The sequence below is a fragment of the Leptopilina boulardi genome, unplaced genomic scaffold, assembly GCF_019393585.1.
Source record: "Leptopilina boulardi isolate dan_hultmark-lab unplaced genomic scaffold, ZJU_Lbou_2.1 LbouV2_165, whole genome shotgun sequence".
Classification (NCBI taxonomy): Eukaryota; Metazoa; Arthropoda; class Insecta; order Hymenoptera; family Figitidae; genus Leptopilina; species Leptopilina boulardi.
In genome coordinates this window covers 5,759,721-5,778,499 of record NW_026137713.1, presented here as the reverse complement: position 1 = coordinate 5,778,499, position 18,779 = coordinate 5,759,721, and the positions used below count along the sequence as shown (strand labels likewise).

General features: G+C 26.2%; 1 protein-coding gene across 3 annotated transcripts; it reads right to left on the bottom strand.

The window, feature by feature from the left end:
* Positions 1 to 323: 323 nt before the first annotated feature.
* On the bottom strand, positions 324 to 17,832 carry LOC127277229 (serine/threonine-protein phosphatase 2A 56 kDa regulatory subunit gamma isoform-like). Of its 3 annotated transcripts, none has more exons than XM_051298145.1 (9): positions 17,639 to 17,832; positions 17,052 to 17,114; positions 10,931 to 11,105; positions 6,475 to 6,677; positions 5,769 to 6,163; positions 5,186 to 5,519; positions 4,867 to 5,085; positions 4,557 to 4,775; positions 324 to 4,328 (listed from the first exon to the last, which is right to left on the bottom strand). In XM_051298145.1, the coding sequence occupies exons 1-9, from the start codon at positions 17,663 to 17,665 to the stop codon at positions 4,179 to 4,181; spliced, it is 1,785 nt and encodes a 594-aa protein (XP_051154102.1). In that variant the 5' UTR covers positions 17,666 to 17,832; the 3' UTR covers positions 324 to 4,178. The 3 variants fall into 3 exon arrangements, with proteins under 3 accessions (XP_051154102.1, XP_051154103.1, XP_051154104.1); XM_051298146.1 differs by lacking the exon at positions 17,639 to 17,832 and adding an exon at positions 17,271 to 17,617; XM_051298147.1 differs by lacking the exons at positions 17,052 to 17,114; positions 17,639 to 17,832 and adding an exon at positions 11,833 to 12,618.
* Between the last annotated feature and the right edge of the window lie 947 nt (positions 17,833 to 18,779).

The window sequence follows — 18,779 nt, the reverse complement described above, 5'->3', positions numbered from 1 at the left end:
CTTGAGTAATTAAAATATTAATTTGATAGTGCAATTAAAAAATTTTGCTCTATTAATTAACAAATTAATTAACAATAATTAAGAGCTTGTTTTAATTAACAATTGACGAAAATTAATTGTATTAAAAATAAGGAATCAAAATAAATTAAAATCAATTATAAATTAATATTCAATTAAAAATTCGCTAATTGTTAATTAAAAGAATTATAATTATACAAAATGAGAAACTATAAAAAAAACAATGAAGGATTCATGTTTTTTTATATTATAAAAAATTAGGATCACTACATCACATCAATCATCCATCAATGAAAGAAGTCTCATTTTGTAGTAATTCTTTATTTACTATAAAACTATGCACTGTGCCTTCAACAAATAACTGAGAGAAACTCTCGAGTGCCCAAAAAGAGGATACTGCACGTGTGGATTGTAGTGAAGTCGACTCAGAAAATTGGAAATAAAATACACGAAGCAATAATATTGTTTTTTTTTTTTTTGCTACAAATAAAAAAATAGTCTTTAACGAAAAAAAGAAATTAAAAACAATTTAAAAAAAAATTAATAAAAAAATAAATTTATAACAAGAAAAATAATTAAGAAAAAAAATATATCTACTAACTCAAGTTGGTGTGTACTTGATGTCCTATTTGATAATTAATAATCTACAGAATAGTGGGTATTTTGAATTGATTGAAAATCTCAGCACGGATATCCGCTTTAATACTGCATATCCACAATCGAAAAATTTCGCTGTGGATTTTTTTTTTTTTTTGTTTTTTTTTTCTTTGTAGCGTTATGTTAATATATAATTTATCATGTATATTCGTTCCGCAAGAGTGTTAATTGCTCATTTTGATAAATCGACGAATGATCCTCAAAAGGCGAGAAGAGCCTAATACAAAGTACCCGATTAAAGGATTTACAAAAGTTACATTTCGAAGCTTAACATTAACACTATTATACTCTTATAAATTCATGCAAAAAGGCCACTATATCTACTGCTCCGATCGTTACGATTACAAATCATGACATTTACGCAGTAAAGAAACGCTAATAAAAAAAAATAATAATAAGAGACATTTTTCTTTAAAAAACAAAAGTTCCCTTCACATACGAAGTTTTAAGAGAAACAAAAAAAAAAATGGACAGAAAAAAATACAACAATTTCTCAATACGATTTTGTAATTTAATTTTTAATTGATTTCTATTTTTATTTCATTATCACTGTGAAAATTAGAAATTTAAAATTTGATTTTTCAGATAGAAGAGAAATTGTACATCTTACATTCTTTATAAAAAAGAAATAAAAAAAGAAAATTCAAACATATTAAAGCACAGAAGAATAAAATAATTTATTTAGTTAATTAAAATATTTAAAATAAAGAAATTAATTTAATTCGATGGGAATATTAATAATGATTCTATATATATATTAATTTTGAAAAAAATAAAAGTTTTGTAAAAATGAAATTACATAATCGCCACGACCCCCTACATCCTTTTTAGCGGAACAATGGAAAAATTCGAAAATAGAATCACGCATTTCTTTTCCTTTTTTTTTATCATTTCAAAAGAAAAATGTTCGTTCGAACGAAGCTGTATTATTTACACAGTATTTACAGCTCAAATCGGCTCGATCTTGACGAGAAACATTTCTCTACTCGCCAAACTTATATAAACAAAAAATGATGAAAAATTATTTCAATGTTTTCGAAAAAAAAGAAATTAATCTCACTTTTTTCAACGAATCAAAAACAAACGAAAAGAAGACATTAAAATATTTAAAATTATATTACATTTCTCAAGTTTGAATTAATATTTTTAAAAAATAAAATAAAATAAAGATAAACATCGTAACATTAGATTAAAATTAATTGAAATTTAAAAATGTGTTCCAACAATGGAAAATTAATTATGTGAAACATTAAATTATCAGGAAATTCAATTTTTGAAAGTTTCAAAAAAATTAAATTCTATTTTCAAAAATTAATTTTCAGTGAAATCAAAAGTTTTCCGAAAAATTAAATTTTAAGGAAATACATTTTAATTTTACGAAAAATCAATTTTTTTGAAAATAAAATTAATTTTCTGAAAAATTATAAATTTACAGGAAAATTAAAATAAAAATTTTGAGAGAAATAGATAAAATAAAAAAAAAAATGAGAAATCGGTTTCGCAAGAAGAGCAGATCTGAGAGTGTGAAAATTTGTCTTAAACTCTATCGCGCAACGCACGGAAAAACTCTGGCGGTACGAAGCACAATGACTAAAATACAAAGATGTCAGGCAGCTTTTGTTTTTTTTTTTTTTATAGATTTTTTCTGGGAAAGCTTTTTTTTCAATTATAGGTATTTCTTTTCAAATATTTATACAATTTCATTTTGGGGGTTTTTTTTTCAAAAAAAGCCATAGGGGGAGCTGCCACGCACGACGATTTATTACATTTTTATTATTTTTAGCATTTTAATAAGTCTTGTGGTTTTCTCTTTTATATAGTTTGTTTCTTTGTTTTTTCATTTTAAACTTGATATATATATTTATATATATGTATATAAAATGTGATGTATCATTTTTTTTTATAACATAGATCAGTTTACACCACAACAATATAAATGACGCGACTCCAGTCACATTAAAACTCTAAAATATTGCTAGCTTCTTTCGTGTGTGTGTGTATTTATATTAACATTTAATAATATTAATATAATAATAATAATTAGTCTACCAAATAATCAACTCGTAGAGGAGTGTTTTTTTTCCTTTTTTATTTATTCTTTTTTTTAAAAAAGATCCTAGCAATCTCTCAATTTTCATTTTTCGTCAAATGTTTTAACTTAAAATTTAATTTAATTTTTATTAAATCAAAATTAATTATTAATTAACTAAATTAAGAAATTGTTTTCCAAATTAAAAATTTTGGATCACTTTTTAAAGAAAAGAATTGAAAAATATAATTTTTAATTGTGTTTGAATTGAAATAAAAACAAAAATAAAATTTACTGAAGAATTTTTAGACATTTACGTTTTTCAAAATTTGTGTCATTTTTTTTTTTTTTTTGCCTTGAATGCGAAATTTGACGAAAAAATTAATTGATAAAATTTGCTAGTGAATGGCTAAGTGAAACCCTTTTATCTCCGTTTTGTCATTTTAAAATCGCAATAGTTTATTTCTACAAGAGTTTAGTTTTTTTATTTTCAACAAGTTTATATCGGTAATTATTATTAACAGCCTGCCAGCAGAGAGAATATTCTCCTTTTTTTCCCAATACATTAGCTAACATTAAATAATAGAAACAAATTTCTAGTATTTAATAATAGCCAATGAATCAACAATGCTTTGCCTTCTAAATTTTTCTTTTCTTTAACCAGAAAATTTATATTCACAATATTGTAATTCTCTATAATGGAGATAAAAGTGACTACATCAAAAATGGAGGTAGAAACAAGAGAGATTTTTATTTTTTTTTTTCTGTAAATTGCAATTTGTTATCTAAAGATGTGAGTCAACTATCCTAAGACACATGCAAGCGACTGAAGCACGCCGAGAGTTGGCAATGTATTTTTTTTCCTTTAATATTATTTTCTAGTTCGTTTCACGTTTAAAATCTATTTTTTTCCACGGACTTTTTTTTTATTAAAAATGAAAACCGCCAGACGTTTTTTTTTTTAAACTGCGTCCTGAAAAAAAGCTAGAGAGAAAGAAAAAGAGAGTTGAATCTCTAAAAAAAAATAATTCCCAGAATTGAGTTATTTTTTCCGGGGTTTTTTTTTTGTCACTGCCATTTTTTTTTTTTTTTTTTTTTTTTTTTTTTTGGAATGCCGAGGTATGGATAATCGCAAAACACAATGGTTTGCTCGACTGTCCAATAAAAGTGAAAGAGAAAAAAAAGTAGAGAAGATATGATTTTAATCGCTGACACATTATTACTGCACTTTTATTATTTTTTTATGCCTCTGATTCTGGATTCTCTTGTTGCTGATTAATTAAGTCGGAAGACGATATTTGTTTTTTTTTTTTTTGCGTACAAGATGGTAAATATGCTTACTTTTATATCCAAAGATTATCCATTTTTTTTCTTTAGCTGCTGGTTTCCATTTTCCTTTTCCTTTGAAAGAATTTCAACTTCCGATAGTAGGACAGCAAAAGAGCGGACGAATCGGAAGGTCATGAGGTAGGGACTAGCAGTTGTTTGAATCTGGAGGTGTCACGAGATATTCATCAGCACGTTTATGATCAGAGAGCGCTCTCATTGTATAAGAATCCTGCGGCAATTCACTTTTTCTTCGCAGCAATGGTTTCGATTTATTTGTATTTGTCATCTTCTTTGCCTTCAATTTTTAATATTTATTAATATAAAATAAAAAAAATTTTTTTTTGAATTAAAGTAATAAATAAAATATAAAGAATAATTTATTATTTTCCATTTATAATGAAAAATTTTCTGTCATTTTAATTTTACCTCAAGTATTATTATTTTTATTCGACTCTAAATCGAAATCTAGAAACAAAATAAATTATGTGTTATTAATAATTATTATTTTTGAGAAAAAAATTACCTCATTGGCTTTTGCTTCGATTTTCTCTAACGTCAATGGTGTTTGATCGTTATCGCCATCTTCATCGGGTGGTGCATTCTCTTGTTGAGTTGGTGGATGAGATTTATTTTGTACCACTTTATTTGTCGAATTATAATTTGGATGCCTCATCGCTAGAGACTCAACTTTTGACCACGCTTCATCTCTCTCTTTAAAAAGTTTCATCTCCTTTTGACGATCCTTATTTTTTTTTATTAAAAAATTTTAATTAATATTTAATTTAAATTAAAATTTCTCTTTTAAGAATAAAGAAAAAATAAATTTTTTATACCAGGCAGTATTGTTGTGAGCATTCATCAAATACTTTTTGATTCATTTCCATAAAAAGTTTCAAAGCATTATAAATTAGTCCGTGTATTGTTTTGTTCCAATGATTCCGTGAATTTCTATACAATGCTGGATACATGATCGGCAAAATAACAGAATAATTGTCGGAAATTAATGACATTATATATTCATTATTCCAATAATAGAGAGCTCTCTCGGCCACCTGAAAAAGAGATATATATTTTTTTTTATTTATAATTTTTTTTTCTATTTATAAAATAAATATTTTATATAATAAAAACAAGGGATAGAAAATAATTTACCTGAAAATGTGGCGATGAAACGCATTTGGATAATTGTCTAAAAAGCGGGTCCATGACTTTTTGAAATTCAGCCGGTTCTATTACGTCTAAAATCTCTTCGAGTTCATTGAGGAACATCACCTCCTTTGGGGAGTGTGTCTTTGGCCAAAACTTTAAGAGATTTCTGATAACTGGTTCGGTGAGTGATGGATCCTTTTCCAAAAATTGTACAACACAATATGCCAATTGTGGATGATAAACTGACAATGATTTTGCTTTATGCAGCGGTAAAAGGACCTTGAGCAAAAAAACTTTATGTTCCTCCTTCAGAGGTAACGCAAAGCCATTGATAATACTGCAATCAAAAATTTTTTTTTTTCATTTAATTACAAAATCCTAATAAAATTAATTACAAACAATAAAAAAAATAATTATAAAAAACAATAACCACAATTCATTATATTAATAATTATTATAACGCTGACGATTTTAAGAAAATACCAATAAAATTTATATATTTCTTAAAAATATCAGTTTTATTAAAAAAAAAAAAACACATTTTTTTGTTGTCATAAATAGATATGATTTGAACGCAACACATTACCTTCCAAGAATTTCAAGTAGCTCCGCAATTCCATTATGATGTTCCGTTTCATATATAAATCTATAGAAAACATTGTTTATTTGCTTTCGAATGTAAGCACGAAGGCCAAGAAATTTTCCATAAATCCTGTGCAATGTTGTTTTTAGAAAATCTCTCTCGCGTGGATCCTCCGAATCAAAAAGTTCGAGTAATTGTAGAATAAATTTATGATCAATATAGCGTTTTGCGCTTGTTGGTTGAAAATCAGGTGACTCGAGAAAATGTAGGAAAAATTCGTAAACCAATTGTAAATGTGGCCATGCAGCTTCCAACGTTGGCTCGTCCTCCTCGGGATCGAATTCCGCTCCATTTGGATTCGATGACGGTGGTAATGTACGAAAAAGATTCACGGCAAACTGTAATTGAAAAATGATAACGCTTGCATAAATAAAAAAAAAATACTTTTTTTCACAAAAATAAAATAAATGGAATTTAATAGCAAAAAGAATGTAAAAACAAGTTCAGTGTAAATAAAATAATATAAACCATTTTTTTTTAATGATAAAAAGAAATATTTAAAAATATAAATTCCTAAAAAAATGAATATAGAGAATAAATATTGAGGTACAACAAAAAATGTTGCAATTTTCCATAAATGAATATTTTTTTTTTTTTTTATAAAAATACCTAGTGAACAATTAAAATTTAAATTGAATTTATATCTCACCATGCTCACTGCCTCGGGATATATGGCTTCGGTAATGACGTCTTTGTTTTCGGTGACATATTCCACCATCTCGTGAAGTGCCCCACGCTTTATTTCCTTCCATTTCAAGTCTGACAGAGGATCGGATTCAAAATCAAAAAGAACACAACACTGTCGTAGCTTTTGAATAAAGAGCTGTTCACTTTCGTTACCCTGTTGCGCTTCTGCAAGAAATAAGAAAGAAATATTTAAGAAATTATTGTATTTTATAATTTCTAAAATTCTTTTTTGAAATAAACACTAAAATACATACACAATAATATAAAAAAGAAACAAATAAGCGAAAAATAAAAGTAATTCAATGCCTGATAGAAATAAGTTCGTGACAATAGATTATTGTCTATTGTGGATTGATATCATGTTCAAAGAACATTTTCCTCACAATTTCAGTTTCAAATAAATAACATCTTCGAATTGACTGCGATAAAAATGAAAATCTTTTACATTCTTGGTAAAATGAGAATAATTGAAAAAAAACAGCTATTTCTTTCTATCGAACTAAATTTTAATTAACTAATTAAATTATAATTAAATAATTGTAAATGTTTAATATCATAATTAAACTTCCATTTAATTTAAAAAATTACTTTAAAAAAATTTTTTTAATTCAATTTTCACAAAAGTGGATCATAATTAACACTCTTCGTGATTATTTTTTTTTCTTCTTTTAATTATAATACATTCACGAATTTTGTCTGGACATTGTCGATGAATTTATTAATTTTAAATTTTGTTCATCAAATTTAGGTCAACTAAATTTAAATATAAACTCCCAAAGTTCAAAGTGTTTTGAATGCGGCAAAACCTCAAAATTAAATCACTTTGATACTGAAATTCACAAAATTAATAGTGTTATAATAGAACCCACGATACCTAATAAATTTTGCAAATAATTTTACCAAAATTAAAAGTTAAAAAATTAAATTTCCATTTGAAGCATATTGCTTGAAAGAATTTTTTTACAAATTTCTATCATTTTGAAAAATAATGAGATATTCTTTTTTTATTTGATGAAGTTTTTTAGAAACTTTTTTTTTGATTTTATTAAAAAAACAAAACTGGGAGAATGTTCTGTTGTTGATATGCCCCACTTTTGAAACATATATATAAAGTAACACAATATAAAAAATATGTAAAAACAAATTTACAAAATATAAAAAACGAAAAAATAACAATTCTGATCAATAAATGAACTGTAATATACATTTGAATTAATTTTCGAAAAACGGATGAGTCCAAAAAACAACATGAAAGCATCGAACTTTAAAAATAAAAAAAAATTGATATAAAACAAGTCAATTAAAATTTTCGCAAATTTTCTCTATTGTTAAAAAAAAATAAAGAATTCAAATTTAAAAATTGACGATTACCAATCAACAATGGCTGCAAGGGTTGTTGATAATATAAAGTATTAACGGCAGGATAAAATTTATTAAATTCCTGAGCAGAATAGGCAGCAAATGCCAAATCCTGATGAAAACTAGGACTTTTTGGCAATCCAGTGCTCAAAGTCGGAGTTGCATCGCTCACATGAACCATTTCGCTATATTTTTATATTATTTATTTATTTATTATTATTTTAATATTATTTTTGGCAAATTAAATCTGGTCTATTAAAAATATTTGTATATATATATATATATATATATATATAGATTCAATATCGGTATCATATAAATATATATGAAAAATCTATTTTTTTGGCATTAATTATTTTGGCATATTAAATTTTCTCCTCAGAGAAAGAGTAAGAGAAAAATAAAGAGAAAGAGAGAGAATCGTGCCAACAATTCCGGCGCAAAATCAACAAACGCAATGTACTTCTTCTTCTTTCTATCCTTGAACTGATCCACAGAACTCGACTCAGTTGGAATCTCCCTTCTCGTATATGTATTATACTTTTGCGCGGCAATCTGTTGCTTCGCATCCACCCACAATATATATATATTTTTTTTTTCAAAGAATCAAACAAAATTTCTTTTCATTCAATTCTCAATTTATTAGTCAATAAAAATTAATGATAATGAAATGCCATTAAAATAAAATTTCATCGCAATTTTTGTTGTCAAGATTTCGTAAAAATCAGGGTGAAAAAATTTACGGCGGTAAAAAAAATATCATTCTAAGGATCTTGTCCTCCTTCAATCACCTTCTTGGGGGATAAAAATCTTTAAATACACATATCGAAGGAGTTTGTGAACTTTTTGGCAAAGAATTGCTTTTTTCTCTCTGTAAAAGAAAAAGCTCTTTCTATCTTTCTTCCTTAGAATTGCTGAGCTTTTAAAAGCCCAGTGGCAGTTTCCGAGAGTTCGAAGAGGGCAATGTTCGCGGTTCACGGGATGACTGTTTGGATTGTTTAGTTTCTCATCGGAGAAAAGAGGAGAGGCGAGCGCGAGAGGGATTATATTTTTGATGGCGCTTGCGCGACCTCGTAGAGCAATCGATATTTCTTGACGTAAAATGGGATATGTATGTTTCGTTAAAACAACCGATTGACGGGTCGGAGCATTGAGAAAGGCCAGGAGAAGAAGTCAAGAGACCAAGTCATTGAACAGATGACATTTTACAATGAACGGTCGAGAAAGAAAGAGTGAGAGAGATAGAAAAGAAAAAACAGAGATATAATTGATTAAAAAATGGCAATTTGCCAAAAAGTGTGATATATATTTCTCAACGATTCAACAGGCAATACTTGTTTGATCACAATTTACCTACACACAACTTAAGGGATGAAAGGGGAGAGGTAAGAGGAAAAAAGAAAGAAGACCGGCGCCCGGCCGGTGAATTGTGTGGAACGAGATGAAAAGCGTAAAATAAATTCCGGCATATTTTTCGATTGAAATGCCGATGAAATTGTATAAATAGCGACGAGCCAACCGTATCAAAATTCCTTTTTTTTCTCTCTCTCTCTTTCTCTCAAAGTCTCACTTTATCTGAGAAGACAAGACAAGAATAGCAATAATACTATGTGAATTCAAGAGAAATTTTAGACGATGCGTTAACTTGCACCGATTTAGAATATTCAATTGGTTTTTGAATTTTTTTTTTCATTTTTAATGTCTGATGGATTTCACGATTGTTTTTTTTGGAGTAATTTGCTTCTCAATTTTCATTAATGTTGATTTTTAGTACCTTCTGGAAAAAATAAAATATCAATTAATAAATAATAATAAATTATAAATAAATTAATGATAATAATAGGTAATAAATAATCATTTTTATAAAAGTTTCTAGGAAAACTAAATTGTATATAAAAAGCTCTGAAACTGAATGAGAATAAGAAAAACCGATGACAAAAATAATAATAATAAATTTCTTTTTTAAAAATATTTTTTCACAATTTCAATAATGTTTTTAGACTGTAAAAAACAGGTCAAAGATGACATTTTCTTGTGAAACAATTTAACAAACATATTTTGAAATAAATATTGAAACGTAGAAAAAAAAAATTGTACAAATGCATAATAAAACACGTTTTAAAAATAACAAGGTTATCATTACCATTAGCAGATAAATAAAATAATTATTTAGAATAGAAATTAATAATAGAAAATTATTTTAAACAAAAATCTTTTCAATTTAGATTAAATTAATAATCAAATTAATTGAAAACGAAAAATATCCATTCTTAGAGCTATATCCGGTTTTTTTTTTTACCTAATATTGTTTACTTTCTCTAAGACAGCTATATAAAAAAAAATTGCAAATTTCAATTCAATTTTAACGATGAATTTACTTTCTTGATTAATAGAAACTTTTTTAATGCATCAAGCCTGAAGCGAGTTAATAAGGAATCTGGATTAACTAGATGCGTTTCTAAATCCTTGATCCACTATCCTAAAATGGTGAGGGATTTTATTGAGATTTATTGAACGCCCGTCGTTAAAAGTTTATTTATTTTTATTGTCAATACTAAATACGCGAAATTATACGTTCAAAAACGTAGAGAGATCAAAAAATTAATAAAAGCAAAAAATAAATATTTTTAAAAATACCTGTTTTTATTCTATTTTTATGAGAGAGAGTTTAAAAAATTTATTTTTTAAAAAGTTTATTTTATATTTATTTGTTTTGTTCTTGGTAAATTGAATTTATTCGTTTTCAGTAACGCATTCAAAAGATCATATAAATTTAAAATATATATCTCTGTTATTGGTTTTATAAATTTTTATTATTTCATTTTATAAAATTATTTATTTGTCTATAAATAATTTCATAGAAAAAAATTTTAATTGCAATAAAATTCTCTATTCTCTCAAGAGTAAAAACGAAATTTATTTTTAAAAAAATTAAGATTCTGAATTTTAGAAACTGAATCGAACAAAAAAATTAATTCTTAATAGTAAATAAAATAACTTTTACAATTAAACAATAAATTGATTTTTTTTGGGGGTTAAAAAAATGTTTAAATATTCACCTGTTAAGAGCGGTAGTTTCTGTAGTTCCCGATTCTTTGATATATTGAATCTCGAGCTGCTTTGTCGTTTATCCTTTTTGATAACTGGCACTCCAGGTTGATACTTGATTTTATTTATGAGTGTTGGAGGTGGAGGAGCACTGACTGATGGTGGTCCACTCGATGCTTTGTTCGCCTTTAAAAAGAAAGAAAATTATGAGTCACTTGAATTGAAAATAAAATCTCAAATATGTACAAAATATAATTTAAAAAAAAAAACATTTATTTTTTGTTCTATCTTTTTATTTCTATTAAATCTCAAAAATTATTCAAAATACCCGGCAATAAGTTTTTGTTTTTGGATCAAATTCAAATGGGTTCAATAAAGTTGTCAAGTTAGAAAATTATTTGATTAACAATAATAATAATAAAAATAATAAAGCCAAGAATTTAAATTACATTAGACACACTTGTTTATTATTATTTGTCTTGTTAAGTATTTTGCAAACTAAATGCACATCGTAAATCTGCATAATAAATTTTATCTCACGTCTTTTTGCATTATGAGAACATATCTTATTGAGTAAACAGTTTAGTTAGAAGTTCTTTTCCAATTTTGTGTTTTTATAGTGGTTGTAAATTTTCTTTTCTTTCGTCGACTAGTGAAAAAAAAGAGTAATTTTATTATTTTTTTTTTTTTGCACCTGCTCTTCAGATAAATTTGAAAATAAAACTTTTGGTTTTTTTCGAACTTTTTTATTTTGCTTTGTAAAATAATCTCCAATAAATAAAATACAAACAAATTTTTTTATCTCCAAAATAAATAAACTTGTTTTCAAATTCGAGAATTCAAAAACAATGAAATTGATTTTCATCCCACGTAAAAAAAATTTTTTGCGGAATTGTATAAATGCGTCACCTGCCTTCTTCTTGAACACGTTTGCAAAGTTTTGCATCTTATTCTGCATTCCAGTTGCCCAAAAAAAAGGAGACTTCTCCTTTATCCGTTTGATCTTTTTTTTTTTTTATTTTACTGAAAACTCACAGCTTTCTTTACAATGAATGAGATTTCCTCTCATCTGCATATTTTAGTATTATTATTTTCACTTGCACTCAATGACAATGACACCTGTTTGATGATAAAGTGCAACACACTCGGAAATAAACACTCAACGTTATAATAACTTTCACGTCTTAATTTTTTTTCTTTTTCTAATGTTAAACTCGTTATTTTCGTCACTATCATCGAAAACTTCCGCTTTGATTATTAGCATTGCTTCGTTTCCCTTTTTCGTGATGAATAATAATTAAGAAAATTTCTTTTTGTTGGGGGAAAATATCCATTGATCACTTCCATTCGCTGCTTTTCTTTTTCATAGAAAATAAAAAAAAAATCAAAAATTTTTTTTCCGGAAACAATTTGTTTTTAAAGTTAATGAGAACTCTTTTTTGTATTTCCCATCGAGCAAAATTAATCGATCGAGGAAATCGAAATTGAGTATAATTACTTTTCAAGTCAACTATACACTTTCATCCCGCAGTTATCCGACAAGGTCGTTTCTCAACGAGAGCGTCATTAAGTAATAATAAAAATAAAATGAACACCTCGATTCGACTCGTGATACGCGAATCAAATCTCGCACATAGTTTACACTTGCGACATGATTTTTGGCGACTATAAACTATACGACATACTTGTTTGATCTCTTAATTTAGATGAGACACACGAAGAAGAAGAAGACGGAAATTGCGGCCAAAACTACAAAATGCAAAAATATAATTGTAAAAGAGAATTTTTACACTGAAAAAACTTTCACAATTTTTTTCTTCAATTTTTTTCTTTCTCTAATTTAATTTTACTAAATTATTTACTTATTATTATTATTATTTTTAATTAAAATTCAATACAATTTTTGTTGGTTTTAATTTGTTCTTCAGCTAACAAAAAAAAAGTAATTATATAAAATAAAAAAATGTTCAATAAAAAATAAAGTAGAATTTTTTTTTTTAACAAAACAAAGTTCCACCTATAAAATGTTATATTTAGAAATTTTATTATATATACATCTTCGCGTAGAATGAATGCAAACAAGGTCTTAATTATTGTTAATAACTAGAGGCGCTAATAAAAAAAAAAAAACATATTATAATTATTATCATGAGGTGAATAATTCAATTTATTTCAATTTCAGTCTGTAAAAATATTCGATTTGAAAAAAAAATTTATAAATTGTAATAACGAATATAAATATAAAAATGCTGACTAAGAAATAAATCTTGATACAGCTTTTTTTTTAATCGATATCTTTATGAAAACGTTATTCGATAAATCTTGTATCAATAAAGTGCATGCTGACCTACTAAACAATATTTTAATTTTACACGAGAGAAATTTATAAATAAAATCCAAGTTCGATAAGATTACTACTGGAAAATTCAATATTGGACAAAAGTGGAACAATTTTTTTTTTTTTTTAATTTATTTTTTTCCACTACACAAATATATGGACAAAGTATATTATCCCTTATCAGTCAATGAAATGTCCACTCACAAGTCTTATCACCAACTATTTTTAACTTCAATCCTCTTTTTCCAATTTGTACTTCAATTTCTTTCTAAATGACCCTTAATTATTTTTTTTTTTCATTTCAAAGCATAAATATATATAATTTTCTAAATCATGTGATTTTTTTTTTTCACCAACAAAAATTGATTTTCAAAGGAAAGATTTTTTTTTGATCGCAACTTCCAGTCTTCAAAAGCATGTTTGTTATTTATAAATTTTAATCACAAACTCCACGTGTTTTATAAGGTTCAGAAGGTTATTGTCGATTACATAAAAGCCGATTAATTGGCATACATTACAAAATCACGCACGCACAACACGCTTTTTTAAAGAGGCAAAAAAAAAACACGCGCTCACTTTTTTTTTTAGCAAAACTCACAATGAATAAAATTTTTGAATTAACAGGCAAAAAAAAAAGAAATTATTTTTTTTTTTATCTGTTTAACGATTTTGATACGAGGGGGGGGAGGAAATTTGTTACGATATATTTATATTTTTTAAATATAAAATAGTGATGTGCGTGGCACCCACGAAAACTGAGACTGCGTTCCTCGAGGAGAGTTAGGTTTCTTCAACCTGTTCTCACATTGCCCCCTTCCCCACTTCCTTGACGAACTCCAACAATTCCTCCTACCCTCGTTTTCCTCCTCCCTGTCTCCTCATCCACCCACATATTAATTACGACGTTATAAACAAATCAGCTCAGGGATATGTTGCTACTTCGCAGTAATTTTGTTGTTATTGTTAATATTTTAAAAATAAAAATATTTCTCCCTTTTTTTGGAAGTTTTTTTTTACTTTCTCTCTTCGTTATTTTTCCAAAAACAATTTCTTTTTTTCTTAATATATGGCATAATTTTTTTTATTAAATTATTATTTATTTTATTAAATATTGAAAAATAATTAACAATTTTCAAATAATAGAATCGAATTGGTCTCGAAAAATGATTGCTCCAAAATTCGTGATCTATTATAAAAAATAATTTAATAATAAATGTAAAAACATAATTTTAAAAAATTAATAATTAAAATCAAATTACTTAATTATTTTTTTAATTGTTTCAAAATAAATCATATTTTCAATTAATTAATTTTTAAAAAAAATTAAATTAAATAATAAAATATTTTTTTTAATTTAATTGGAAAATTTTTTGTAATATATTGTTTAAACAATAATTAATTTAATTTTTTTTTTAAATAATCAATTTTCTGTCTCTATATATTTTGTTTTTATAAATTTTATCTTCGTATAAAAAATAAATATTATGCCAGGATTAATGTAATGCAAAAGGAATCAATCATTTTGTCACCTGGAGAGTGAAATATACACTTGACCACTTGACAATTACATCCTTTTTGTATCAGTATTTTCTACGTGATCAGTAATAATTCCAACAGTTATGTAACCGTTCATGACAGTAGGTCATAAAAGAATATAAACGAAGATGCGCATTTTCTGACGCTCTTAAATTATTATTTGCATTGACATGGGTCCTTGGCTTATCCAGGAAGTTACAAGTATATACCAACAGGTTTCTCTCTCAGGATAAATCGTTAATAATGAAAAATAATCTTCAGATAAGGCTCAAGTTCACAAAAAAAGCAATAAACAAATTTCTCAAATTTCACAAGATTTTAAAACAGAAAAATTGGAAATCAAATTTTTGTATTTCTGTTTTTTTTTTAATATTCTCCAAATTCTGAAAATAATGAAATTTTATTACAAAATTCTTCGTGTTACTTTTTATACTCAAAAATTATTTTTAATTACTACTTATAATTCAACGTGTCTTTTTTTTCCAATGTCGAGAGAATTTCGTATTTTTTTTTTGCGAATTTGAAGTTTCTTAGTTCTATAAAAATATTTTTAAAAAGTAGGTGACTGAAAGTGTTTCTTTTTTTTGCGACAGAAAAAACATCATAAAGAAAATATATTTAGAGAATATTCGAATATTTTTTTTTTTATGAATGTTTATTTAAAAAAGAAAAAAAAATAGTGGACTGTCATATGATGAACAATCACAAGGTTATCAAAGAGAGAGAGAGAGAGAATGTATATGATTTAACATAGTTTATAAAAATTACATAACTTTTGGCTAACGATTAGAAGTAACTTTTTTTTTTACTTGAGCAATCTCAATAGCTATCAATTTGCCATTTCCTTTCAGATGAGTTGGTTTTTTTCTTTTTTTTTGCTAAAGGACATTAAAAATAATATTTGAAATTACTGAGCGACTATTTACAATTGTCACGCACGTGGCAATCCTCAAGTTTGGCATGATTCCAAAACTTTCGTGATCAATAGCCTTTTAAACGAAAGTAAATAGAGGAAAATTCTAATTTTCTTTTTAAAATTTTTTTAATGCACTAAGGATGGAATATAAAATTATTTGCCAAATTTTCATTGAAATTTTTTTTTTATCGAATTATTTCCAGTTTTCAAAATTTGTAATAAAAAAAAACTATTTTTTCCGACAATATTGTCAATAACCTGCAAATATTACAAATTTAAATGAAGATCCAATATAACAAAAAGATGAAATAAATTTGACAAATATTTTTATATTTAATTTTTCTTAATAAACAAATAATTGAAAAAATAAATGAATAAAATATTTTTCAATTAAGTATTTTTAGCAAATAATTTGATTTCTAAAGACAACAAATTAAAAAAGAATAAATTTTGTAAAAAATAATTTCAAGCTAAACACAATAATTAGAGATATTTTTTTAGTTTTGAAACTTCATTGACATTAGTGTGCCCATTAAAGTTTTTGTTACGAATGAACATTTGTACTTAAAAAAAAAAGTCTGAATCTCTTTATCTCTATCGTAATAACTCTCCACGTGCTCATACTTAATGGTTGAAAAATGTAGGTATTTTAGTGTGAAATATATACAGGCGCGAGTATAAAAGCACACGACAAACATTATTTCTTATGCAGCAGGTACAATTTGCTCTCTTGTGTTAACGTATTCCTTCTGTGAGTCTTTTGTTTTCATCATAGTATGTGCAAACGCTTTATGTATATTGTCGCGATATATAACAAAAGACAAAGGAAAATGCAAGCTCCATCTCTCTCTCTCATTTATATATATAGATATTATATTAAATTGAAAAAAAAACCAATTGTTTGCAATTTGTTTTCATATATATTAGATAATTAATGCACTATCCCTGTCAAGAGATTTTTCCTAAGAAGCAAAAATTCTTCAAAAAAAAAATTATATTCTCAAATTAAAAATTTAATTTAGATTCGTAAATCAATTTTTAAAATTATCAACATTTAAAGAGTTTTAAATATACACGAAAAAATGTCTAAATTTGAGGTTAGGAAAATTTTTAAATTGTCAAATTGAAACAATGGTTGTAAAATTGGCAAAATTCACAAGAATCATGTAATAAAAGCCATTATAATTTTGTCAAACATATATTTTTTTTCTCGTTATTTAAAAAAAGAATAATTAAAAGTAAAATAAGAAAAACCTGAAATAAATTCCTATAATCAAAAAAGTGGAAAGTTGAATATATAGTGTCAGGCGTGTAACTGACAAGTTAGAAATTATAACCTCACCTCATCACCCGGTTCACTGTCCTTGCCATTTTTTCCCTTGTCCTTACTGCTCTTGGCCGGTTCCTGGAACAAAACCATACACACTGAATATTATTATAACAATTGTTGACATAGACAATCGCAAATCGACGATTATAATGACGGCAGAGTGAAAAATGAAAAAGAAAAAAAAGAGAATGAGATTTTAGAAGAAAAAAGTAGGGTATAGGAATAGAGTACCATTATAATTTATTCACGCGCTTCAAGAAAGGGGTTACGTTTAAGAGTAACGGGTGATTCGTGTCGGTCGCTTTGGTTGAATTCGCGAGGTCACGGTTGATCACGAAACACACGTTTTGTGGTTATAATATACAAAGCTTAGAATTTCTGACTTTGTTTTTTTTTCTATGGCTGGACATCGGCGATCAGGGGGATTAAATTTCCCTATTTCCCTGTTGGCCGTCATCTATACCATTTTCACTTGTTGGAGAAAAAAAACACCGCAAGCATTTTTTTTTTTCGATACCAAAGAGTATTAACGGACAGAATAAAGTAGACACAGGAGATTTTTTTTTTTTTTGCCCCCCTCACTATCATATGGCACGCACCTTGTCTTTTTTTTGCCTGTTAGGCATTTTATCGAGCACTAGGCCGTCGACGACGATTCATACGATAAACCGACGGACACACTTTGTAACGTATATCTAACTAATATGTACATCAATTAACATCAATCAAAAGCAACGAAAGCAACCAGCCGAAACACAGCAAAAAAAACGGCGGCCATCGACAATTTTTTCGATAATCGATTGTTACGCATATATCGAAGCATCTCGCAGATGCTATCTTCACACCGGTGCGAAATTCAAATATAAAATTTTAAATTACTTTTAATTTTTATAAAGAATTTTTATTAAAACAAAAATATTAAATTATTAGAAATTTAGAAAAATATTTTAAATCTTAATAAATTGAAATTTTAAATTAATTTACTAGAAAGTAAAACAAATAAAAATTATGTAGATTTAAATATTGAAATTATTATTATTATTTCTAAATAAATAAACATTGAATTTAAAAAAAATTTACTCACCAAAACTGTTTAATTTAGCTTATTTATTTAATAAAAATCACTATAGCAATGAGAAAAAAATTGTATTCAATAATGGAATTTGAAAATTTTTGCAAGAGCTTTTAAGCTACTTGTGTGGACCCCGTAGAATCTAATATAATTTACCGCGAAAATGAGGTTATGATTTTATTAAATTTTTCTCATTTTATGCATAATTACACTTGATTTGAATATAATTAAGAGCTATCATAATATACGCAACACGAGAAACAAAAAATAATTAAACAAAAAGTGAAAATTGATAAACTAAAAATTCACAAATTTAGATCGTTCTAAAATACTCGTCACATTTAATCAAACACAAATTTTGCAATAAATTATCAATCGTTTACGTACATTTTTCCTAAATAACATAAAATAGCTGTTAAAAATTGTAATTCACCATAAAACACCATAAAAATCTAATAAAAATATAATAAAAACTGTCAAAAGTCGAGAGCGCGATCCGATTGTTGCAAAATTTCGTTTCAAACTGAAGTTGTCCGTAGAAACGTTTAGAGGGGAAGTGCTTCGCAAAATTCAAAAAATGGCGCGAATAATATTTCCTCTTATATTAATTTCTTATAAAATTTGTATTCGCTATTATCATTGATTTATCAATGTAAAGAAAAAAATTG

Bases quoted from the DNA above. Each gene is read 5' to 3' on its own strand.
- LOC127277229 (XM_051298145.1), bottom strand. From the start codon at position 17,665: ATGCCTAACAGGCAAAAAAAAGACAAG. The intron at 5,086-5,185 runs GTAAATTATTTT...TCTCTTTTTCAG, and splicing joins TTTCATCGCCACATTTTCAG to GTGGCCGAGAGAGCTCTCTA. The intron at 4,329-4,556 runs GTAATTTTTTTC...TAAAAATTGAAG, and splicing joins TCGAAGCAAAAGCCAATGAG to GCAAAGAAGATGACAAATAC.